Source organism: Macaca mulatta, chromosome 17 (genome assembly GCF_049350105.2).
Source record: "Macaca mulatta isolate MMU2019108-1 chromosome 17, T2T-MMU8v2.0, whole genome shotgun sequence".
NCBI lineage: Eukaryota > Metazoa > Chordata > Mammalia > Primates > Cercopithecidae > Macaca > Macaca mulatta.
This window is the reverse complement of record NC_133422.1, coordinates 90,528,650-90,551,686: the sequence shown is the minus strand read 5'-3', so window position 1 is coordinate 90,551,686 and position 23,037 is coordinate 90,528,650. Positions and strand designations below refer to the sequence as shown.

Below are 23,037 nucleotides of genomic sequence, written 5' to 3'. Positions count from 1 at the left end.
TATAGGAAAGGCCTAGAGGTAACTCTTCCATGTGTCCGCAGCTCTGGCTCTCAGGTCCTAGCCTGACTGAAGAAGGCTTCTTCCTGCAGGTCTCTGTTTCACAAATCCCTCCTCTTGCCATCCCAGGTGATGCCACTGTAGCTGGTATTTTGTGAGATCTTCCCCTCTGGACCCGTAGCCTGAGCCTTGATTAGCTTTCTCTCTCTGCCTCCCCAGTAATCAATCCTGCCTTGTTCAAGCTACATCACACTCACAGGCACTCCCTCTCAGGAGCAGGCTCTTGCTCTTCTGGAAGGTCTAGCACCTTCTGAGCACCTGTCAGACCACCTTTCGCGTAGCGTGTTTCTCTTCCACAGTAACTTTGCAACTTCCCATGCAGTTCTGCTGTACAACTCTGTTTTCGGCAGTACTTAATCACAATTTTGAGTTTGCAGGTTTTCTCTGTTTCTTATTTTTGCTGAAATGTTGTTTGTAGATTTTGTTCTGTTTTGTTTTCTTCTCGTTGTTATATATTAACAATAAGAAAGAGGGACAATTCACAAATAAGCTGCCGCCTTGTTGTTCTGGAAACAGATGTCAATGCAAAGCTTTTCTTTTCTTTTGAGACAGGGTCTCACACTGCCTCCCAGGCTTGCATGTAGTGCACAGTCATGGCTCATTGTACCCTCAATCTCCTGGGCTCAAGCAATTTTCCAGCCTCAGCCTCCTGAGTAGCTGGGACTACAAGCGTGCACCATTGCTCCCAGCTAATTTATTATTGTTGTTTTTAGTAGAGAGGAGGTCTCACTGCGTTGCCCAGGGCTGTTCTCGAACTCCCTGGCTCAAGCCATCCTCCCGCCTTGGCCTCCCAAAGTGTTGGGGTAATAGGCATGAGTGTCTGGCCAGGGTATTTTTGGTGCTATGCATTTTTCTCCCAGGTTCTGATTCTGATAAATACTGGACTTTTATTATAATTTTTGTAATATAGTTTGGGTTTTTTATTTGGTTCAAAAAGAAGTTGTTGTTTTCATTTTAATTTCCTATAGTAATGGGTTTTCTCCTAATTTTGGTATCAATTTGTAGTTTAATTTCATGATGGGCAATGAATGTCATCTGTATTATTGCTCCCTCTTGGAATTTGAGTTGTTCATCATGGCTTTTTTCTTTAATGAAGCTTCTAATGTTATAATCTTTGTTGAATTTGTTTTGCATGTCTTCATTCAGCCTTTTATTGTCAACATTTGTAGGTTTTAGGTATATATTTTATATTTACATTGTGGTTTTTTTCCTTCCAATATTTTAATTTTGTTTTTTAGAGACAGGCTCTCACTCTGTTGCCCAAGCTGGAGTGCAGTGGCAGTCATAGCTCACTCCAGCCTCAAACTCCTGGGCTCAAGCAATCCTGCCACCCCAGCCTCCCATGTATCTGGGACTACAGGCGTGTGCCACCATGCCCAGCTAATTTTTTTTCTTCTGTAGGGACGGGGTCTCACTGTGTTGTCCAGACTGGTCTCCAACTCCTGGCCTGGAGCAATCTGCCCACCTCAGGCCCGCAAAGTGCTGGGATTACAGGCATGAGGCACTGCATGTGGTCTTTCCTTTTAATCTGAGTATAAATTTTTCTAACTTTTGAGTTGTTAACCTTATACTTACTGATTATACCAGAATGTTTATGATCTTATGTTACACTTTGATTTTTTGTTTGTTTTTATTAATCTTTAATGAGGTATAAGATTCACCAATTTTAAGCATACAGTTTAGTGACTTTTTTTTTTTCCTTTTAAAGACAGAGTCTTGCTTTGTCATCCAGACTGGAATGCAGTGGTGTGATCTCAGCTCACTGCAACCTCCACCTCCCAGGGTCAAGCGATTCTTGTGTCTCAGCTTCTCAAAGCAGCTGGAATTACAAGCGTGTGCGAACATGCCTGGATAATTTTTGTACTTTTAGTAGAGAGGGGGTTTTGCCATGTTGGCCAGGCTGGTCTCGAACTCCTGACCTCAAGTGATCTGCTTGCCTCGGTTTCCCAAAGTGCTAGGATTACAGGCATGAGCCACTGTGCCCAGCCCAGTTTAGTGACTTTTTAATAATATATACAGTCATGTAATCACCATCACAATCAAGATGTAGAACATTTTCCTCAGCCCATGCAGCTCTGCAATTCACCTTTGTGGCAGAACCTTCCTTTCCACACCCAACTCTTGCAATCACTAACCTACTTTCTGTTGTAACAGTTATGCCTTTCCTCCGGTGCCATACATTGAATAAGTACATACTCTTTTGTTTGAATTCACAAAACTGAAACCAAAGACTTACCATGTTGAATATATCAGTAGATTATTCCTTTTTATTTTTGAATGCTATTCCATTGTATAGATACACTATTTGGTGCCTGTCCTTTCTATTTGATGACCATTTGGGTTATTTCCAGTTTGGGGCTATTACTAGTCTTAGTCTGGACCATATATTTTCATTTCTCTTCTGTAAATACCTAGTAGTATGGGGGTGTTGGGTCATATGGAAAGCTTGTATTTAACCTGAGAGACTGAGAAGCTGTTTTCCAAAGTGATTGTAACATTCTAACAAACAACATACGAGAGTTCCAATTGCTGTACTTCCTCACTAACATTTGATATCATCTCTCTCTTAATTTAATGGATGCATAGTGATATATTGTTGTAGTTTCTATTTACATTTCCCTGCAGACTAATTATAATATTAGTTCGTTCTTACACTGCCGTTAAGAAATACCTGAGACTGGGTGATTTATAAAGAAAAGAGGTTTAATTGGCTCGTGTGGTTCTGCAGACTGTGCAAGAAGCATGGCAGCATCTGCTTCTGGGAAAGCCTCAAGGAGCTTTTATTCATGGTGAAAGGCAAAGTAGGAGCAGGTGTATTACGTGGGAGGAACAGGACCAAGAGAGAGAAGCGGGAGGTGTCATACACTTTTAAACAACCAGGTCTCATACTAACTCACCCACTATCACAAGAACAGCACTGAGGGGATGGTGCTAACCCATTCATGAGGACTCTGCCCCCGTGGTCCAGTTACCTCCTACCAGGGAATTACACCCTCCCACCTCCAACACTGGGGATGAGATTTGGTGAGGACATAAATCCAAACCATATCATTGTGCTTATTGGCCATCTGTGTAAGTTTTTTGTTTTTTGGTTTTTTTTGCAAAGTGCCTATTCAAGATTTTTGCCCTTTTTTAGGTTTTGGGTTTTGAATTTCTTTGGAAAACAGAAAGGCCTACTGAGATTTTGATTGCAACTCTTGTTAAATCAGTTTGGTGAAGATTAATGTGTTGATTATATTAAGCTTCCAATTCATGAATATGTTATGTTTCTTGATTTATTTTGGTCTTTAATTACTCCTAGCAGAGTTTTAGTTTGCAGTGTACATATTTTACTAAGAATTTATAACTGAATGCTAATATAAATGGTATTTTTAAATTTCTAGTTTGTTGCTAATACATAGAAATACAATTAATTGTTGTATATGGACCTTATGTCCTGTGGCTTTGCTATACTCACTTATTAGTTCTAGTAGAGATCTTAGGAATTTTTTGCTAATGGGTCCTGTTATAGTTGTAGAGTTCACAGGATTTTCTTCACAATGGATCATATCTCCAGCAAATAAAAATAGTTTTACTTTTTCCTTTCCAGTCTTTATAGTAAGGTGTTTTATTTATTTTTCTTATTGTGCTGGACTGGCAAGGACCTCTGGGTTGAGAACAGATACCCTTCCTTGCCTGCTTTTCATCTTAGTGAGAAGGCATTTAGTTTTAGACCATTATGTATGATGTTAACTTTGGGTCTTCATAGTTGTCCTTTATCAGGCTGAAAAGGTTTCCTTTTATTCCTAGTTTACTGGGAGTTTTAATCATAAACTGATACTTGAGTATTTAAAATGCTTTTTCTGTATCTGTTGAGATGATCATGTGGCTTTTCTCTTGTCGTTAATGTATAAATTATCCTGATTGACATTACAGTGTTTAATCAACCTTGTATTTCTGAGATAAAGTCTGCTTGGCTATGATGGAGGATCCTTTTTATATATTGCTGGTTTCAATTTCCTGAAATTTTCTTAAAAGATTTTTGCATCTGTGTTCATGGAGGATATTGGTCTATAATTTTCTTAATGCCTTTATCTGGTGTTAATGTCAAAGTAATACTTGTTTAATAGAATGAGTTGAAGTCAAAGGAGATTGCCTCAGATGAGACTTTGGACTTTGGAGTTTTGAGTTAATGCTGGAATGAGTTAAGACTTTAGAAGACTGTTGAGAAGGCATGATTGTATTTTACAATGTGAGAAGGACATGAGATCTGAGGCAAATCCCCTCCACCTATGAGCCTGTAAAGTAAAAAAACTAGTTACTTCCAAGATACAAAGGAGATATAAGCATTGGGAAACATTCCTCTTCCAAAAGGAAAAAAATTGGCCAAAAGAAAGGGGCTACAGGCTCACACAGATCCAAAACCCAGCAGGGCAGTCATTAAATCATAAAGCTCCAAAATAATCTCCTTTAACTCCATGTCCCACATCCAGGTACACTGATATGAGGGATGGGCTCCCAAGGCGTTGAGCAGTTCCCCCCCTGTGGCCTTGCAGGGTTCAACCCCTGAGGCTACTCTCACAGGCTAGACTTGAGTGCCTACAGCTTTTCCACACTGAAGGTGCAAGCTGCCAGTGGGTCTACTATTCCAGGCTCTGGAGGACAGTGGCCCTCTTCTCATAGCTCTACTAGGCAGTCCCCCAGTGGGGACTCTGTAGGGGAAGAGGATACAATCCCACTTTTTCGCTTCATACTTCCCTAGTAGAGGTTCTCTCTGAGGCTCCACCCTTGCCACAGGCTTCTGCCTAGATTCTCAGACTTTTAAAATACGTTCTCTGAAATCTAGGCAGTGGCTGCCAAGCCTCATTCACTGTTGCACTCTGCATGCCTGCAGGCTTAACACCACATGACAGCCACCAAGGCTCATGGCTTGCACCCTCTGAAGTAGCAGCCTGAGCTATCTGGGGCTCCTTTAGCTGATGCTGGAGCCAGAGTGGTCAGAATGAGGTAAACAGTGTCTTGAGGCTATGCAGGGCTGCAGGGCAGCAGGGCCCTGGGCCTGGCCCATGAAACCATTCTTCCCTTCTAGGTCTCTGGGCCTGTAATGGGAGGGGCTGCTGCAAAGGTCTCTGAAATGCCTTTGAGGACTTTTTCTCATTGTCTTAGATGTTAGCCTTGGCTCCCTTTTGGTTATGCAAATATCTCTAGCAAGTGGTTGCTCCACAGCCTGCTTGGATTCTTCCTTTGAAAACAAGCTTTTATTTTCTACATGGCCTGGCTGCAAATTTTCCACTTTTACACCCTGCTTCCCTTTTAAAAGTTCCAACTATAAATCATTTCTTTGCTCCCACATCTGAGCATAGCTTGCTAGAAACAGCCAGGCCATGTATTAAATATTTTACTGCTTAGAAATTTCTTCTACCAGATACCCTAAATCATCGCTTTGAAGTCAAACTTCCACAGGTCCCTAGGGCACAAACAGAATGCAGCCAAGTTCTTTGCTACAGCATAACATGTGTGACTTTGCTTCAGGTCCCAGTCAGTTCCTCATTTCCATCTGAGACCTCATTTCACTGTCCCTATCACTATCAACATTTTGGTCACAACCATTAACCAATCTCTGAGATGTTCCAAACTTTCCTTTATCTTCCTATTTCCTTTTGAGCTCTCCATACTCTTCCAGCCTCTGCTATTACCCAGTTTCAAAGTTGTGTCCACATTTTCAGGTATCTTTATAGCAGTGCCCCACTCCTTGGTACCAATTTTCTGTATTAGACCATTTTTGCACTGCCATAAAAAAATACCTGAGACTGGGTGATTTACAAAGAAAAGAGGTTTAATTGGTTCATGGTTCTCAGGCTGTGCAAGCATGGTACCAACATCACTTGGGTTCTGGGGAGATATAATTCACATACTATACAATTCACCAATCAAAATGTATAGTTCAATCACTTGTAGTATATTCACAGAGTTGTGCATCCATCACAGCAATCAACTATAGAACATATTCACTACCCCATAAATGGGGGAGGCCTCAGGGAGCTTTTACTTGTGTTGAAGGTGAAGTGGGAGCAGGCATATAACATGGTGAAAGCAGGAGCAAGATGAGAGAGAGTAGGGTGGGTACGGTGTGCCACACACTTTTAAACAACCAGATCTTACGAGAACTCACTACCGCAAAGACAGCACCAAGCCATGAAGGACTGACACCAGGACCCAAACCACCTCCCACCAAGCCCCCACACCACCTCCTACCAAGCCCCCACCTCTAGCATTGGGAATTACAGCTCAATTCAATATGAGATATAGATAGGGACAAAAATTCAAACTGTATAATTAGCTGGTAATCTCTCATTCTGGAGAGTGCATTATCTGATATTTATACAGACCCTCAAGCTTTTGTGTTCTAATGTTTTCATAGTGTATTTTTTATCCTTTTACTTAAAACTATCTGTTAGTATATTAGGGTGGGTTTCTTGCAGAGAGCATATAGTTGGGTCTTTTTAATCCAATCTTAAAGACCGCTTGTCACTGTAGTATTTATGTAAGGGTGGGCCAATTTATACAAGGGTCATCTGTGGGTCAAATCTGCTGTTATACAGCCCCAAAGAATTGTTTTTACATTTTTAAATGGAAAAAATCAAAAGAGTAATAACTTGAGGTACATGAAAATTATATCCAAATATCTAGTGTTTCTAAAATTTCATTGGAACATAGATTTGCTCATTCATTCATGTACTGTCTGTGACTGTTTTGTGCTGCAATGGCAGCTGAATAGTTTTGTTGGAGATTATACAGTCCACAACTAAAAATATTTATTATCTGTCTTTTTACAGTAAAAGTTTGCGAACCTTTCATCTAAAGCATTACATTTATTGTAATTATGGATATGATTGGATTTAAACAAGCCATTTCCTATTTTTCTGTTTGATTTGTGTTCCTTATGCCTTTTTTCCTTCTTTTTTCTGCCTTCTTTTGGGTTTTTTTCTTCAAATTCTATTTTATCTCCAGTATTATTTTATTAGCCATACTTCCTTTATTTTTTAATGAAGTTTCTCTACAGTTTAGAATATATGTCTCTAACACACTATAGTCGACCTTAAATTATATTACTTTGTTTCATATATAGTGTAGGAACTTTGCAACCTTATAATTCTGTTTTTTCCTCTTTTCTCTTATGCTATTGTTATAATACATTTTACTATTATATATTATTAATCCCATATTACATTTTTTCTATTTGCATTTTAAATAATTATCTATAGCTTTATTAATATATAATTCACATACTTTACAATTCACTAATTCAAAGTGTATAGTTCAATGGCTTTTAGTATATTCACAGAGTTGTGCATCCATCACAGCAATCAACTTTAGAACATATTCACTACCCCATAAAGAAATCCTGTCCTCTTTAGCTCACCCCCTAATTTCCCTATCTCCTTGACCCTGAACAACTCATCTAGAAAGTACTACGAATCTACTTCTGCCTCCACAGATTTGCCTGTAGGGATTGTCCAATGTCATAATTTGTAACTGGCTTATTTCACTTAGCATTATGCTGTTAAAATATATTTCTATGAATATTTATATACAGGTTTTAAGTAGATATTATGTTTTCATTTTCCTTGGGTTTATACTTAGTGAAATCACTGGGTCATATGGTAACTCTGTGTTTGAGCACTTGAGGAACTGTCAGACTATTTTCCAAAACCACTGGCTGTATTTTACATTTCCACCAGAGTTATATGAGGGTTCTAATCTCCCTACATCCTTGTCAATACTTTTTATGTCTTTTTGATTAAAAATATCATAGTGGCTGAGAAGTAGTGTCTCACTGTGGTTTTGATTTGCATTTCCCTGATGGCAAATGATATTCACCATCTTATTGTGTGCTTATTGGCAGTCTGTATATCTTTTTTAGAGAAATATCTATTGAGATCCTTTGCCCATTTTTGAATTGTGTTTTCTTTTTGTTGTGTATTTTTAAGAGTTCTTTATATATTTTGATACAAGTACCTTACCAAGTGTGATTTATAAAATTTTCTCCCATTTTTTGTTGTCTTTTCATTTTCTCGATGATGTCCTTTGTGGTACAAATGTTTATATTTTGATACTCAGGTTTTTTTGTCTTTCCTTGCTTGTGTTTTTGGTACTATAGCTAAGAAACTACATTTGGCCCTTTAACGACAGAGGTTTGAACTGCACAGGTCCACCTATCTGTAGATTTTTTTCAACAAACATACTGGAAAATTTTTTGGATCATTTGCAACAGTTTGAAAACACTTGCAGAGGAACCATGTAACCTAGAAATATTGAAAAGACTAAAAAGCTAGGTATGTCATGAATGGTTAAAACATATGTAGATACTAGTCTGTTTTATTATTTACTGTATAAAATATCCATAAGTCTATTATTAAAAGTTAAAATTGATAAATGTATGCACACAAACACAGACCATACATGGCATCATAGGCAGTTGAGAAATATAAACAAACATAAAATTAACTGTAGTACACACTATACTACTGTAATAATGTCGTAGCCACCTCCTGTTGCTGTTGCAGTGAGCTCAAGTAATGTGTCTGCTTAAAACACTAATCATCTCCACATGAGCAGTTCATATATCGTGTTTAGTGCAATACCATAAAACTTGAATAATACCATGGGACCCAAATGAAGTCATGGATTATCACTGGTGATGCTGGAAGTGCTCCCAAGAAGCAGAGAAAAAAGCCATGATATTACAAGAAAAAGTTGAATTGCTTGATATGTACAGTAGACTGAGGTCTTCACATGTGATTTTCCATTTCAAGATAAATGTATCCAATGTAAGGACCATTGAAAAAAGAAATGAAAATTTTGTGAAGTTGGCACTGCAGCTATGTCAGCAGGCACCAAAACTTTATACTTCTTGCAAAATACCCATTTATCTCATATTTAAAATGCAGCTTTTATGTTGGTGCAGGATTACTATAAGAAAGGCTTACCTGTAGACTAATATAAATCAAGAAAAAGAAAAGTCATTATATGACAACTTAAAGCAAAAGTAAGGTGCAGGATCTAAAGCTGGAGAATTTAATGCCAGCAAAGGATGATGTGATAATTTTAGAATGAGGTTTGGTTTTTTAAAGTCAAGATAATAGGAGAGGCAGCTTGTGCCAACCAAGAGGCAGCAGACAAGTTCCCAGATGCCATTAAGAAAATCACCTGAGCAGCTTGGGTGGTGGGAGGAGCGGCAGCAGCCAGGCAGCCCAGTAGCCCAGCTTTGCTAAGGGTCTCAGTGTGCTGCAGCCTGCAGGCACTTGGCACACACCCTCCCTGCTGCCAGGATGTCAAGAGGAAGGTCAACTCCACTGAAGGGGGCAGCGAAGGAGTAGCTCAAGAGTGGAGATCTTCACACTTGTCAGCTAAATCTGCCCCTGCAAAAGTGGAAACTAAGCCAAAAAAGGCAGCAGAAAGGGATAAATCTCCAGACGTGCAAACAAAAGGGAAAGGAGGAGCAAAGGGAAAACAGACTGAAGTGGCTAACCGAGAAAGTAAAGAAGATTTGTCTGCAGAAAATGAAGAAACAAAACCGAGGAGAGTTCAGCTTCCAATGAAGCTAGAGAGAAAGAAGCCAACTCTGATTGATATCCTATACCATGTCTTATCAGTGGTTCCTGTCTCCCTTCTCATACAATCCAGAGGAATATTTTTATCAACTATTTTGTAAATGCAAGTTTTTTAGTAGCTCTGGAAACATTTTTAAGAAGGAAGGAATCCCACCTTATCCCATTTTTTAAGTGTAAATGCTTATTTTAAAAAGAGGTGAAATCGGCTTTGCAGACGCTGCCACCGAGGAAAGTCCTGTACTACTAGCCATGGTCAACCCTACCGTGTTCTTCAACATTGCCGTCAACGGCGAGCCCTTGGGCCGCGTCTCCTTCGAGCTGTTTGCAGACAAGGTTCCAAAGACAGCAGAAAATTTTCGTGCTCTGAGCACTGGAGAGAAAGGATTTGGTTATAAGGGTTCCTGCTTTCACAGAATTATTCCAGGGTTTATGTGTCAGGGTGGTGACTTCACACGCCATAATGGCACTGGTGGCAAGTCCATCTCTGGGGAGAAATTTGAAGATGAGAACTTCATCCTAAAGCATACAGGTCCTGGCATCTTGTCCATGGCAAATGCTAGACCCAACACAAATGGTTCCCAGTTTTTCATCTGCACTGCCAAGACTGAGTGGTTGGATGGCAAGCATGTGGTCTTTGGCAAAGTGAAAGAAGGCATGAATATTGTGGAGGCCATGGAGCGCTTTGGGTCCAGGAATAGCAAGACCAGCAAGAAGATCACCATTGCTGACTGTGGACAACTCAAATAAGTTTGACTTGTGTTTTATCTTAACCACCAGACCATTCCTTCTGTAGCTCAGGAGAGCACCCCTCCACCCCATTTGTTCGCAGTATCCTAGAATCTTTGTGCTCTCGCTGCAGTTCCCTTTGGGTTCCATGTTTTCCTTGTTCTCTCCCATGCCTAGCTGGATTGCAGAGTTAAGTTTATGATTATGAAATAAAAACTAAGTAACAAAAAAAAAAAAAAAAAAAGAGAGGTGAAATCATTCACCGGTTGTTTATTTTTTGGTACAACCAGAAAATAGTGTGAGATATTGAATTATAGGAGGCTTTGAATATCTTAGGTGTCAGGTTAACATTCCATAGATGGGGGGTTAGTTTTTACATCCTATAATACAAAGCATACTAACCAGCAATATGGAGTCACAGTCCTGTACTGAATGTCTTAAACATTTTAAATTACTTCTGTTCCCATGTTGTTTTTTAGTAGAATTGTTTGCTAAAGAAAACCACTCCATATTCATGGCTTTCCCTGTCTGAATTGTATGTACTCTGTAACATCTTTAGTTGTGATAGTCCTGTTTTTCCAATAACTTTGTGAATGTGCTGTGAATGAAAATTTGAGTATGTAGTATACATACTATTCAGTTATGAATTGGTAGGACGTATGCAACAGCTTAACAACATGTGAAGATACTGGCACGTGATAGCCTCTTAAGGAAATTTTGCCTCCAGATATTAAGCTGGAAAGTCACTAGAGTAACTTTTACAAAGAATTTGCAATACATGGTTTTTTAGATTTTTGGTACATATGTTAAGAATTGTGTACAAATTGAAATGTCTATGTGGTGATCCTCAACCCAACCAGTAAACTCTCAATTATGAAAGAAAAAAATCACTAAGGAGAAAAGATATCTGCCCCAACAGATTTTTAATGAAGATGAAAGTTCCCTGTTCGTAGAAAAAAAAAAAATGCCACAAAGGACATTTATTAGTAAGGAAGAGAAATGAAAACCAAGATTTGAAACAGGAAGAGATAGGCTACCTCTGTTATTTTATACAAATGCAGTTGGTCTTAAGATCAGTATTGTTCTTATCTATAAAGCTGCTAACCCCCAAGCCTTGAAGGTAAAGATAAATATCAGCTGCCAGTCTTTTAGTTGCACAACAGAATGTCTGGGCAACAAGAATCCTTTCTCTGCATTGGTTCCATCAATGCTTTTGTCCCTGGGGTCAGGAAGTATGTTGCCTGTAAGGGACTGCCTTTTAAAGTTCTTTTGATATTGGGCAATGCTCTCTGGCCACCCAGAACTCCATGAGCTCAACACTGAAGGTGTCAAAGGGGTCTGTCAGCCCCCAAACTCAACATCTCTAATTCAGTCTTTAGATCAGGGTGTAATAAGGACCTTTAAGCCTCGTTACAGAAAGTACTCTTTGGAAAAGATTGTCAGTGCTGTGGAAGAGAACCCTGATAGAACCTGAAAATCTGGAAGGATGATAATATTGAAAATACCATCATTGTTATAGAAAAAACCATGAAAGTTATCAAGCCCCAAGCCATAAATTTCTGCTGGAGAAAACTGTCCAGATGTTGTGCATGACTTCACAGGATTTACGACAAAGCTAACCAAGGAAATCATGAAAGAGATTGTGAATATGGCAAAAAAAAAAAAAAAAAAAAAAGTGGGAGCTGAGGGTTTCAAGATACGGATTTCTTGAATAAATTAAATAGCTAGTAGACACCACACCAGAAGAATTAACAGAAGATGACTTGATGGAGATGAGTGCTTCTGAACCAGTGCCACACAATGAGGAAGAAGACATAGAAGCAGTGCCAGAAAACAAAGTGACATTAGACAATTGGCAGAAGAGTTCCAATTAAAGACTGCTTTTGCTTTTTATGACATGGATCCCTCTATGATATGGAGACCGAGACTAACACAAATAGCGGAAGAAGGATTGGTACCATATAGAAACGTTTTTAGAGAAATAACAAAAAAAAGACAGAAATTACAAGGTATTTCTGTGAAGTTACACTGAGTGTGCCTGCCTCTCCTCCCTCCCCTTCTACCTCCTCCACCTCTGCCACCAGAGACAAGAAGACCAAACTAACAACTCCTCTTCCTTAGCCTATGGAATGTGAAGACAGTGTGGATGATGACCTTTCTGATGACCCACTTCCATTTAATGAATAGTAAGGTATATTTTCTCTTATGATTTTCTTAACATTTTCTCTAGCTTCCTTTGTTGTAAGAATACAGTATAAAATACATATACAAAATATGTTAACTGTGTTAGCTGTTTATGTTATCTCTAAGGCTTCCAGTCAACAGTAGGCTATTAGTAAAGTTTTTAAAGAGTCAAAAGTTATATGTGGATTTTCAGCTGTGCAAGGGTTTAGTGTCCGTTCCTAACTTCTGTGTTATTCAAGGGTCAACTGTATTACCCAATCCAATTCACAAAGATTTCCATATATGTTTTCTTCTAAGAGCTTTAGGTCTTAAACTTAGATTTTTAAATCTATCTTTAGTTAATTTTTAAATATGGTATGAAGTAGGAGTCCAACTTCATTCTTTGGCATGTGGCTATCTAGTTGTCCCAGCACAATTTGTTAGAGAGACTGTCATTTCCCCATTGAATGGTCTGAACACCCTTGTCAGAATCATTTGATCATATATGCAAGGATTTATTTCTGGGTTCTCGATTCCTTTAGTCTATATGTCTCTTTTTATTCCAGTACCATACTGTTTTAATTACTGTAGCTTTGTAGTAAGTTTTTAAATCAGTGAGTCCAATTCTTTTCTTTTCAAAATTGTTTTGGCTATTAAGGTCCTTCAAGATTTTATATGAATTTTAGGTTTTTCTATTTCTGCAAAAAGTGTCATTGGGGTTTTGATAGGGATTGTGTCAAATATGTAGATCACTTTGAGCAGTGCTGTCATCTGATGTTTTTTCTTCCTAACAACATATATATAATGTTTTGCTAACACCAATTCTCCAATTTGCTGGACACCAGCTGGATCTCCAGTAATTCATTTCAACTCTGACATTAACTCCTGGAGTTAACCTTCACACCCTGCAGCTTAAGGGCCCAGGCTGCAAGACTGCCCCATTTCAGATAGCAACTGTAAATATGATACCCAGGCTACCCATATTCCTGCCTGACCAGCTACAGTTCCTTAAGCTACAAAGTCGAGTTGCTGAATTGAGATCTTTTTTCTTTTTCAATGTTAGTGTTTACAGCTATAAGTTTCCCTGATCACATTTTTGTTGCATCCCGTAAATTTGCTTGTGTGTTTAATGACTCATGCCTTTCTTCAAATTTGGACTTTTTTTTTCACTGTGTTTTTGTTTGTTTGTTTTTGTTTTAAATAATGTACCTCTTTCCCCCTTACCTCTATTCTCTCTGTCCAGGATTCTAACTAGTTGGATTTTTATACCTCTTGGTTCAATCCTATACAATTTTTATGTACTTTTAATTGTGGTTAAAAAAAAAAAAAAAACGTAACAAGAATTACTATCTTAACGATTTTTAAGTTCAGTAATGTTAAGTATATTCACATTGTTTTGGAATAGATCTCCAGAACTTTTTCGTGTTGCAAATCTGAAACTTTATACTCAATTAACAGTTCCCCTTCCCCCTCTCTCCCTAGCCCCTGGCAAACATCATTCTACTCTCTATGAATTTGATTACTCTAGATACTTTATGTAAGTGGGATAATATAGTATTTATTTTTTTGTGACTGACTGATTTCACTCAGCATAATATTGTCAAGATTTATTCATGTTGTAACATATGACAGGATTTCCTTCCCTTTTAAGAGACTGAATAAAATTCCATAGTATATATATATTACCACATTTTGTTTACCCATTCATCCATCGATGGACATTTGGTTTGCTTTCACCTTTTGGCTACTGTGAATGATGCAGCTGTGGACATGTGTGTGTATATCTCTTTGATACCCCGCTTTCCATTATTTTGGATATATATATCCAGAAATAGGATTGCCAAATCATATGAATTTTTAAGGAACCTCTATTTTTCATAGCAGTTGCATTATTTTACAATCCCATCAGCAGTGCAAAAGAGTTCCAATTTCTCCATATCCTCACTTCTTATTTTCTGTTTTTTTTTTTTTTAATATAGCAGTCATACTAATGGGTCTAAAGTAATAATTTCATTGTAGTTATGCGTTTCTGTGATGATTAGTGATACTGAGCATCTTTTCTTATGTTTGCTATTTGTATATCATCTTTGAAGAAATGTAAATTCAAGTTCTTTGCCCATTTTTTAATCAAGTTATTTTTTGTTTTTGAGTTGCAGAGTTTCTTTACATATTGTGGATATTAATCGCTTATCAGATACATTATTTGCATATATTTTCTTTGATTTGCTAGGTTGCCTTTCCACTCTGTTCATTGTGTCATTTGATGCACAAAGGTTTTTAGGTTTAATATAATCCCATCTATCTATTTTTGCTTTTATTATATTTTTGGTGTCATATGTAAGAAGTCATTGCTATGTCAGTGTCATGAAGATTTTTCCCTATGTCTTCCTCAGGAGTTTTATAATTTCAGGTCTTATATTTAGGTTTTTAATTGATTTTGAGTTAATTTTCATATGTCATGTAAGATAGGAATCCAGCTTTATTCTTTTGTGTATGGATATCCAGTTTGCCCAACTCCATTTTTGAAGGAGACTTATTTTCCCACTGAGTATTCTTGGTTTTCTTATCAAAGATGAATTGATCACATACACAAGAGTTTATTTCTGGACTCTCTATTCCATTGGGCTGTTTGTCTTTATGCCAGCACCATACTGTTTTCATTACTGAAGCTTTGTAATATGTTATAAAATCAGGCAATGTGAATCTGCCAACTTCATTCTTCTTTTTCAGAATTATTTTCATCATCCCTTGTGATTCTGTATGAATTTCAGGATGACTTTTCCTGTTTCTATAAAAAGCATCATTGGAGTTTTTATAGGGATTATGTTGAATCTGAGTCTGTAGATTGCTTTGGGTAGTATATACATCTTAATATTAAACTTCCAGTTCATGAACATGGAATGTCTTTCCATTTATTTATGTCGTCTTGCATTCATCTCAGCATTTTTTGTTATTTTCAGTAAACACGTTCCACCTCCTAGGTTTATTCCTAATTATTTTGATCCTTTTGATGCTACTGTAAATAGAACTGTCTTCTTAGTCCTATAGATCTTTCGTACTTACATTTTCTCTTGTATATTTTTTCCTTTCATTTGTATTCTGAGAAAATTCTTTGGCATTATCTTCAATCTTTCTATTCATTTATTTTAGAGGGGTAATCACTTCTTAATTTCTAACAGATCTTTCTTTTCCCTGCTTACTTCTTTTTAATTTCATTTTGTTCTTGTTTTATGGTTTCACTTTTTCTAATATCCCCTGAAATACCAATTAGAACTGTTTTGAATATTGCTTTGGTTCTTTTCAGGTCCTTTTTGTTTATGTTGTTTTATGTATTCATCTTGGCCCTTTTTTCTTCCTCAGAAACCTGGAGATCTTTGGCTGTTCATATATATTTAAGAATGAAATATTAGATTGATCAATATAATAACTGGTGTGGGTTTCCTTTGCCAGGGTTTAAATGTGCTTCTTTCTCTGATAGGCTTCCCCAGATGGGAGGGTTAATTACTAACCCATGGTGTACAACTGGCAGGCCTCCTTCTAGGTGTATGGTCATGGAACAGATCAAAGCCCATCCTATACACCACCCCAAAAACCCAAATGAGGGCGCTTTACTTAAGAGCAGACACCCATATAAAAATACCTCTTTACGGCTGGACACAGTGGCTCATGTCTGTAATCCCAGCACTTTGGGGGGCCAAGGCGATGGATCATCTGAGGTCAGGAGTTCGAGACCAGCCTGACCAACATGGAGAAACCCCGTCTCTACTAAACATACAAAATTAGCCGGGCGTGGTGGCGCATGCCTGTAATCCCAGCTACTCGGGAGGCTGAGGCAGGAGAATTGCTTGAACCCAGGAGGCGGAGGTTGCAGTGAGCCGAGATCAAGCCATTATACTCCAGTCTGGGCAACGAGTGAAACTCCATCTCTAAAAAAAAAAAAAAAAAATCCTGTTTCCCCCTCTCTCCCACCCTTTATTTCTCCCTCTTTGTCTCTCTCTGAGAATTGTTCAATTTTCTTTCTCAAGAACAGACTTCCACTTTTTATCTTAGAATAGATGCCAGGGTGTTAGTTTCTGTCTTAGATTCAGAAGAATGAGAGTGGGGAGCTGACAGGCACAGATTTTCCACACAGTCCTTCACTGAATTGCTTCACTGTGTGACTCACTATCCACTGGTGTTTGTTAGTAACCTCTCCCAGACTCCTCCATCAGGAAAGCCAAGTCATCGTTTCAGCTGTGTATTCTGGGATGAAGTTGTTTCATGCAGTCTATCCCCGTTTCCCATTTCTTGAAATTCATTGATATCTTTGCCCCAACAGTGTCTTGTAACCGCTTCCCTCATTCTCATTGTTTTTCCTTTTTATATTTATTATCTTTCCAGTAGAATTTAGTGAAGAAACATAGTCTGACATCTTGAACTGTGGAACAGCATGCATTTAAATTATATTTTAATTAATTTCTGCCTGAAAATCTTGAGTTCTCAGTGATTTACGTCAGTTGGTATGTGACAGCTCCTGATGCAGAAGAGACCATTTTGCTCTCTAAGAGTCTTCATCCGAATTGTGCTTGCATTTATGTAGTACTTACGTCTGTGTCCGAGTGCAGTGTCCTCCCATCTTAGATGACGACCATATATTAATATGTCCTCTGCTTTCTGTTGTTCCATTACATTAAGGGTAGAATACTATATTCACAGTGAATAATCTGTTAGTATTCTTGAAGACCTCTTATCTGCCAGGCAGGATGCTAGATCCTAAAGATAACAAAGATAAGTAAGGTATGTTCCTTGTCCTCATAGACTCATGGGAGCTCACATTCTAGGTGGGTAGAAAGACCAGTAGTTATGAGACAATTTAATAGACATCACAGTGTACAAAGAGCTATTCTCGTGTTGCATAATGAAGCATATAGGTACTGAACTAGCAAATAAGGGATCCTCAGTCAATACCGGTGCTTCCTCATCATACGTAAGTTAATATTTAAGATAATTTTATGTTTAAGATGCCAGGAGCTAAATAAACTTTTCTTCCCTACAGTTTTGACACATGATGAACTCTAGCACTGGTTTATATGAGAAGGAAGGCGAAAGCATGACAGGAAACCTGACGCCTGCTGGGGAAGTGTGGAGCCCCTGCTGAGACGATTTGGAAGTCTCATGAAGATCAGTGACATATTCTTTAATTTTAAAAATTTGTAATTATTTAAAACAGGTATTTAATGTATTGAATAAGTTTAAGTTATATAATAAACGACCATTGAGTATTTAAAACCTGATTGTTCCTTTTTCCTGATCACCAAAGTTTGATGTTTTGCCAGATAGCCCAGGTACTGGACTGGCTGGTGTTTATCAAAGTATAGCCTTTTATATCTAGTTTTATGTGCATCCACATTTCCTTATTCACAAAATGCATTTAAAGTTACAGAAATGCATTTAGGCTGGTGCAGTGGCTCACACCTGTAATCCCAGCACTTTAGGAGGCCAAGACAGGTGGATCACCTGAGTTCAGGAGTTCAAGACCAGCCTGACCAACACGGCAGAACCCCGTCTCTACGAAAAATACAAAAAATTAGCTGGGTGTGGTGGTGGGCACCTGTAATCCCAGCTACTTGGGAGGATGAGGCAGGAGAATTGTTTGAATCCGGGAGGCGGGGGTTTTAGTGAGCCGATATTGCGCTGTTGCACTCAAGCCTGGGCGACAGAGTTAGACTGTCTCAAAAAATAATATAAATAATAAAATTACAGAAATGCATTTAAAATTACAGAAACCTATTTTTTTGTATTTTTTCCTTCTGAGACAATAATAATAATAAAGCCCATTTGTACCTTAACTGGTGTTTTAAAATGGAAGTAATATTGTTGCGTGGTAATCATTTATCTTAAACAATGTTTTAATCTTAATGCGGTATTTGGATGTTCTAATGTTTCTAATTTTATGTCATAAAAATTATTTATGGGCATGTGGGATATATGTGTATTCTCTTTTTAAAAGGACTAGGTACTTTTATGAGAACTAGTTGAGGATGTAAACAGTTTGTTTTTCTGATGTGTATTAATAATAGATTAATAATAGGAAATGTTTAAAAACTATCCAACTATTCTAAAATCATAGGATCATGGGACTGGAAGAGAACTCAGTACCATTTGGACCTCATCCTGTGGAGAGTCTGATTCATTAGGTCTAAAGTCAGCTTGGTAAATCATGATTGTTTAAAAAGCTCTCCAGTTGGTTCTGTAATTAGACAAGTTTGAGAAGCATTTAACAGAATTGGGCCCCCAGCTAGTGTGCCAGCCCCTATTCTAAGGCCCTGCCTGTAAAGCCGAGCCTCAGGCCATCTTGGAAGTTCTGGGACCACAGGGAACTCTCTACCTCTAGAGACGGGCTGGTCCGTCTTTGGACAGCTCTGTACACACAGTTCCATCATGAGCCAGAAGCTCACTCCTGTGAGCTCTTCAGAACAAGGCTAATCCTTCTGTATTTGACAGAACAGCCCATAGAGTTAAACATCAGCTCCATTCATTCCTAATAAGAGAGCACCTGCCTCGCCCTCTCGCAGTCATCTCCCTTTGTTACTTGTTCGTGTTTGTCTGTGTTAAAATGGAGTGCACCATTTATGGCCTGCTCTGGTGGAACTAGGTTATTCCTGTGAGTTCGGAGTATCCTATAGGGTACACTCAGAGGCTGGAGCAGTAAGTGGTCCTGGGGCGGGCCAACGTAATGGTGCTCTCTGGCTCACTCCTCTTGGGAGTCAGCTGTAGCTGGGGATTGGTGAGAGGTGAGACTCTGTAAGGTTCTAGGCCAGATGCTCCACCCAGCTACCCAGAAGTCTGCTGCGGTGGCCGGGGTGCAAACCCCGACTATAAGATGGTGCTTTGTTTTCCTTTGTTACCAGCCTGTCTTCACTTCTGTGAGAATCTTATAGAAAGGATGCTCAGCTGGGCAGAGACACCGGATTCCTACTTTTATTACCTACGATGGCCTTCTCCAGTATTCTAGATCCCATATTTTCATGGAGTATGAAGCTAAAATTACAGAACAGTGTAAAGAGTCTTGATGCCCCCCTCGCTGTTTGTATCTTATGATCTGAGTGGACAATTTACACCAATTTACATGTTTCATTTCCAGGTGAGTGATATGTTATACCAGAAAATCCAGATTTATAAATAAGGTATTTCTTTACAGTGAAATGTTTTAATTAAATGGCTTGTTTTAAAAGTGCTGTTATGTCAAGAGCTCTCATGCATACCAACTGCTGTGCCATACAAAAATGCACCCTCCTCAGGGACATTACATAACTGAACCATAGGTCTTGCCTTGAGTATCTGGTAACACTTGGAGAGAAAGCCATTCAGTTCCCTTATCCTGGAAATGCTGAACAAATATAGTCCAACGGCTTTCATGGTATATTCAGGATCCTAAATTCTGGTTCTCGGCTGCAGGCCCTATGTCAAGTTTTAACAAAAATCAAATCGTGGAAGTAGTGGAGGTCAGCGGGATGGAGGGGAACTAGTTTCTAACTATGAGAAGTGATAAATGTCTTCTCTTTCTGTCTTCTTAGAAAAAAGTGTCAGAACACTGTATCTAAGCTCAGAATGAGAAGCATTTGTGCTTGACCCACAGTGGCGTGTGAGCTTTACGTAGAAAGTAGACCCAGAATCTGAGCATGAAGACAGCCCAAAGTCGGCATGCCACCTCCAACGCTTAGGTCCAAAAGGTTTTATTTTGGAAGTGCCTGTCATTTGGCTCCAGTCACCCTCAAGCTCCTAGAGAACAACATAGCTCCTAGAAGGATAGCATCAAATACTTCTAAAGGCATCTCAAGCCATGTCAGCCTGGTGTTATAAAATCAGGCTTTTAATATTAAACATGTAGTCTGACACAAGTGGGACCTGCCCACAGAACTGCATGTTGCTGTGTGCCAGGTCCTGACTCCAACACCTGAGAAGCAACCAGACAACAAACTGCCGCTGCCCAGAAGAGGCTCCAGGGACCCAACAGAATACTTTCAGGGCAGGAGGTACAGGGCGAGTCAGATGAACACGTGGATCATGTGTCTCAGATCCATCGTTTCAGAGAAGAAGTAAAAGGTGCTGATGGGCCCACGCTCAAACCAACAAGCAGAAGTTATGACCCAGCCATTGTCTTGCCCACTTCTGTTACTTGACTTCATAGACTGAAGGGGCTCCACTCACTTCCAAAGAACCAGTTGATTGGTTAAAATCTCACCTTTGGTGGCAAAGTGAGAAAGAGGAAACATGATGGTCCAGGTCTTTGATGGCCAAAATTACAGGTAACTTTGTAAGTTAGAGGGGCTTGGTCAGGTGTGTAAGCCCATCCTAGAACTACTCTTTTTTAGAAGTCTTCAAGTGTTATGGTAATGTGACAGCTGTTCCCCATTTTCTGTGTGTTAACCCCATTTACCAAATACAAACTTCTATTTTCTGAGAAATTCTAAGGGAAAGCCTCTAGACTTAGAACTAGTAACACCTCTGTTTTAAAGATCTCTGATTTGGAAAATAATCTTGTCCTCTACGGTTCCTAATTACTTGAAGTGAAGAAGTTTACTTCAGTCATGTAGATCTGCTCAACTATGTAAAGTTTGCATCCTACCTGATGTGATTTTACTTTAAAAACGAAAGGTTTTTATTAGAATTGAAGAAAAATTACTCAGATTTTAAAGATGGGCTTCAAAGCAAGACATTATTTGAATGACAAGGGTTCCAGATCAACCTTATGTTTAATTTAAAATTTTCAGGAAAAGGAGAGGAGGAATAATTATGGTAGTACCTTTATTGGGTAAGATGAACGTTGAAATAAATAGAACTAATCCTGTAGTAGAGTGTCTAGTCTAGAGCATCAGATTGAAACTGCTTTCCATACAAATGTCCTGTCACAGACCTCTGCTGTGTTTGTCTTCCTTACACTGCTGGTAGCTTTTCCTCTGTTTCCCCACGTCTGCTTCCACCAGAAAACGATTTCTAAAAAGTTTCATCTAAATAAGGCCAGTAATATAGTAGGTCTCTCTGCCCTGAACAGATTGAACAAATATTTCAACAATTTAACAAATAATTTAAGTACCTACTGTGTGCCAAGCTATCCTCTTTAGGTTATTAGACAGTATAAATGACAGACATTAATATCCAAATGAAAATGTTGTGAAGGGCAAGGGTCAAGACAGACCTAACAAGTAACATTTTAGGATGAAACCTGAAGTAAGAGTTAGTGCTAGCCAGGCAAGAAAGAATAGTATGGAAGGAGTTTTGTTCATTTGAGGACTGAAAGAAGGCCCATGAGGTTGGAGCCTGGATGACAAGGCAAGTGAGTTTATGAACCATGTGGAGAGATTTTGTGATTGGATCTTCAAGCGCAGTGAAGGGCTAACATCCATTCATATAAATCGTAAACTGCTCAGTGAATATTTTTATGCCTGCATTGCTTCCTAATACTTAACAGCAGTAGCAACTTTTTGGACAGAAGCTCTAGATTTGCTAATGCTGCTTTTTTTCATTGTACGATGTCCATAATGAATTTCCTCTGATCTGAGGCCCTGTCCTACAGGGAGAGCCCTCCCTTATTCCACAATTGCTTAATGTTTGCATTCAGTAGGAGGAATAGATGCTATTTTGTTTGCACAAACAACTGTAGAATGAACTCTTTCCACTTTAACTTGAGATAACAAAGCCACAAACATTGCAGGAAACAAAATAGTGCAACGGGTGGTATATATGAAGTGACAGGGTATTTAAAATCCTAAGAAAATTTGACACAGTGAAATGTACATAATTTGTTAAAAGAATTATCCCTTTTGAGATGGAATCTCACTGTCGCCCAGGCTGGAGTGTAGTGGCACAATCTTAGCTCACTGCAACCTCCACCTCCCAGGTTCAAGCAATTCTCCTGCCTCAGCCTCTGAAGTAGCTGAGACTACAGGCGCCCCCCACTACGTCCGGCTAATTTTTTGTATTTTTAGTAGAGACGGGGTTTCATCATGTTGGCCAGGCTGGTCTTGAACTCCTGACCTCAGGTGATCCGCCCACCTTGGCCTCCCAAAGTTCTGGGATCACATGCCCAGCCCAAGATTTATCCTTTTAACAGATATTTTAGAGAGGATTTTTCCTTCTTATACTGGTTTCCCTAACTAGATGTAATTTTGCTCCTAAGTATGAAGATGCTTTATCTCTAAAGAATTATCCTTTTAAAAGATACTTTAGAGATAAAGCATCTTCATACTTAGGAGCAAAACTACATGTAGTTAGGGAAACCTGTAAGAAGGAAAAATCCTTTTTAACCGTACCTACAAATGGCACACCATACTCAAAGATATACCTATACAAATCTCCTGTAATAACAAGGAAGTATATAAATAACAAGAAGACTTAGAGCAGTTGAAATCCACTCACAAATGCTGCAAGCAGTGGTTACTCCCTTATGCTTTTTAAATATGTTCAATTCTGGTTTCCTCAGACCTTGGCACTAATGTTCCCAGTGGCCCTTCCCAGC

At 38.7% G+C, this 23,037-nt stretch overlaps 1 protein-coding gene and 1 pseudogene across 3 annotated transcripts in view; both read left to right on the top strand.

Annotated features, from left to right (window-relative positions):
* The window catches only part of UGGT2 (UDP-glucose glycoprotein glucosyltransferase 2), a 244,134-nt gene extending 226,327 nt beyond the window's left edge, over positions 1 to 17,807 (top strand). For both annotated transcript variants that reach the window (XR_013407674.1, XM_015121325.3), the window contains one exon: positions 17,575 to 17,807. Coding sequence is in view for 1 of the 2 variants with exons in the window: in XM_015121325.3 (XP_014976811.3) it covers positions 17,575 to 17,597 (23 nt within the window). In the remaining variant the exon portion in view is untranslated. The remainder of the gene's footprint in view (positions 1 to 17,574) is intronic.
* On the top strand, positions 6,991 to 10,620 carry LOC144336156 (peptidyl-prolyl cis-trans isomerase A pseudogene; annotated as a pseudogene). The gene has a single exon (XR_013407675.1). The product of XR_013407675.1 is annotated as a peptidyl-prolyl cis-trans isomerase A pseudogene (transcript).
* Positions 17,808 to 23,037: the final 5,230 nt, after the last annotated feature.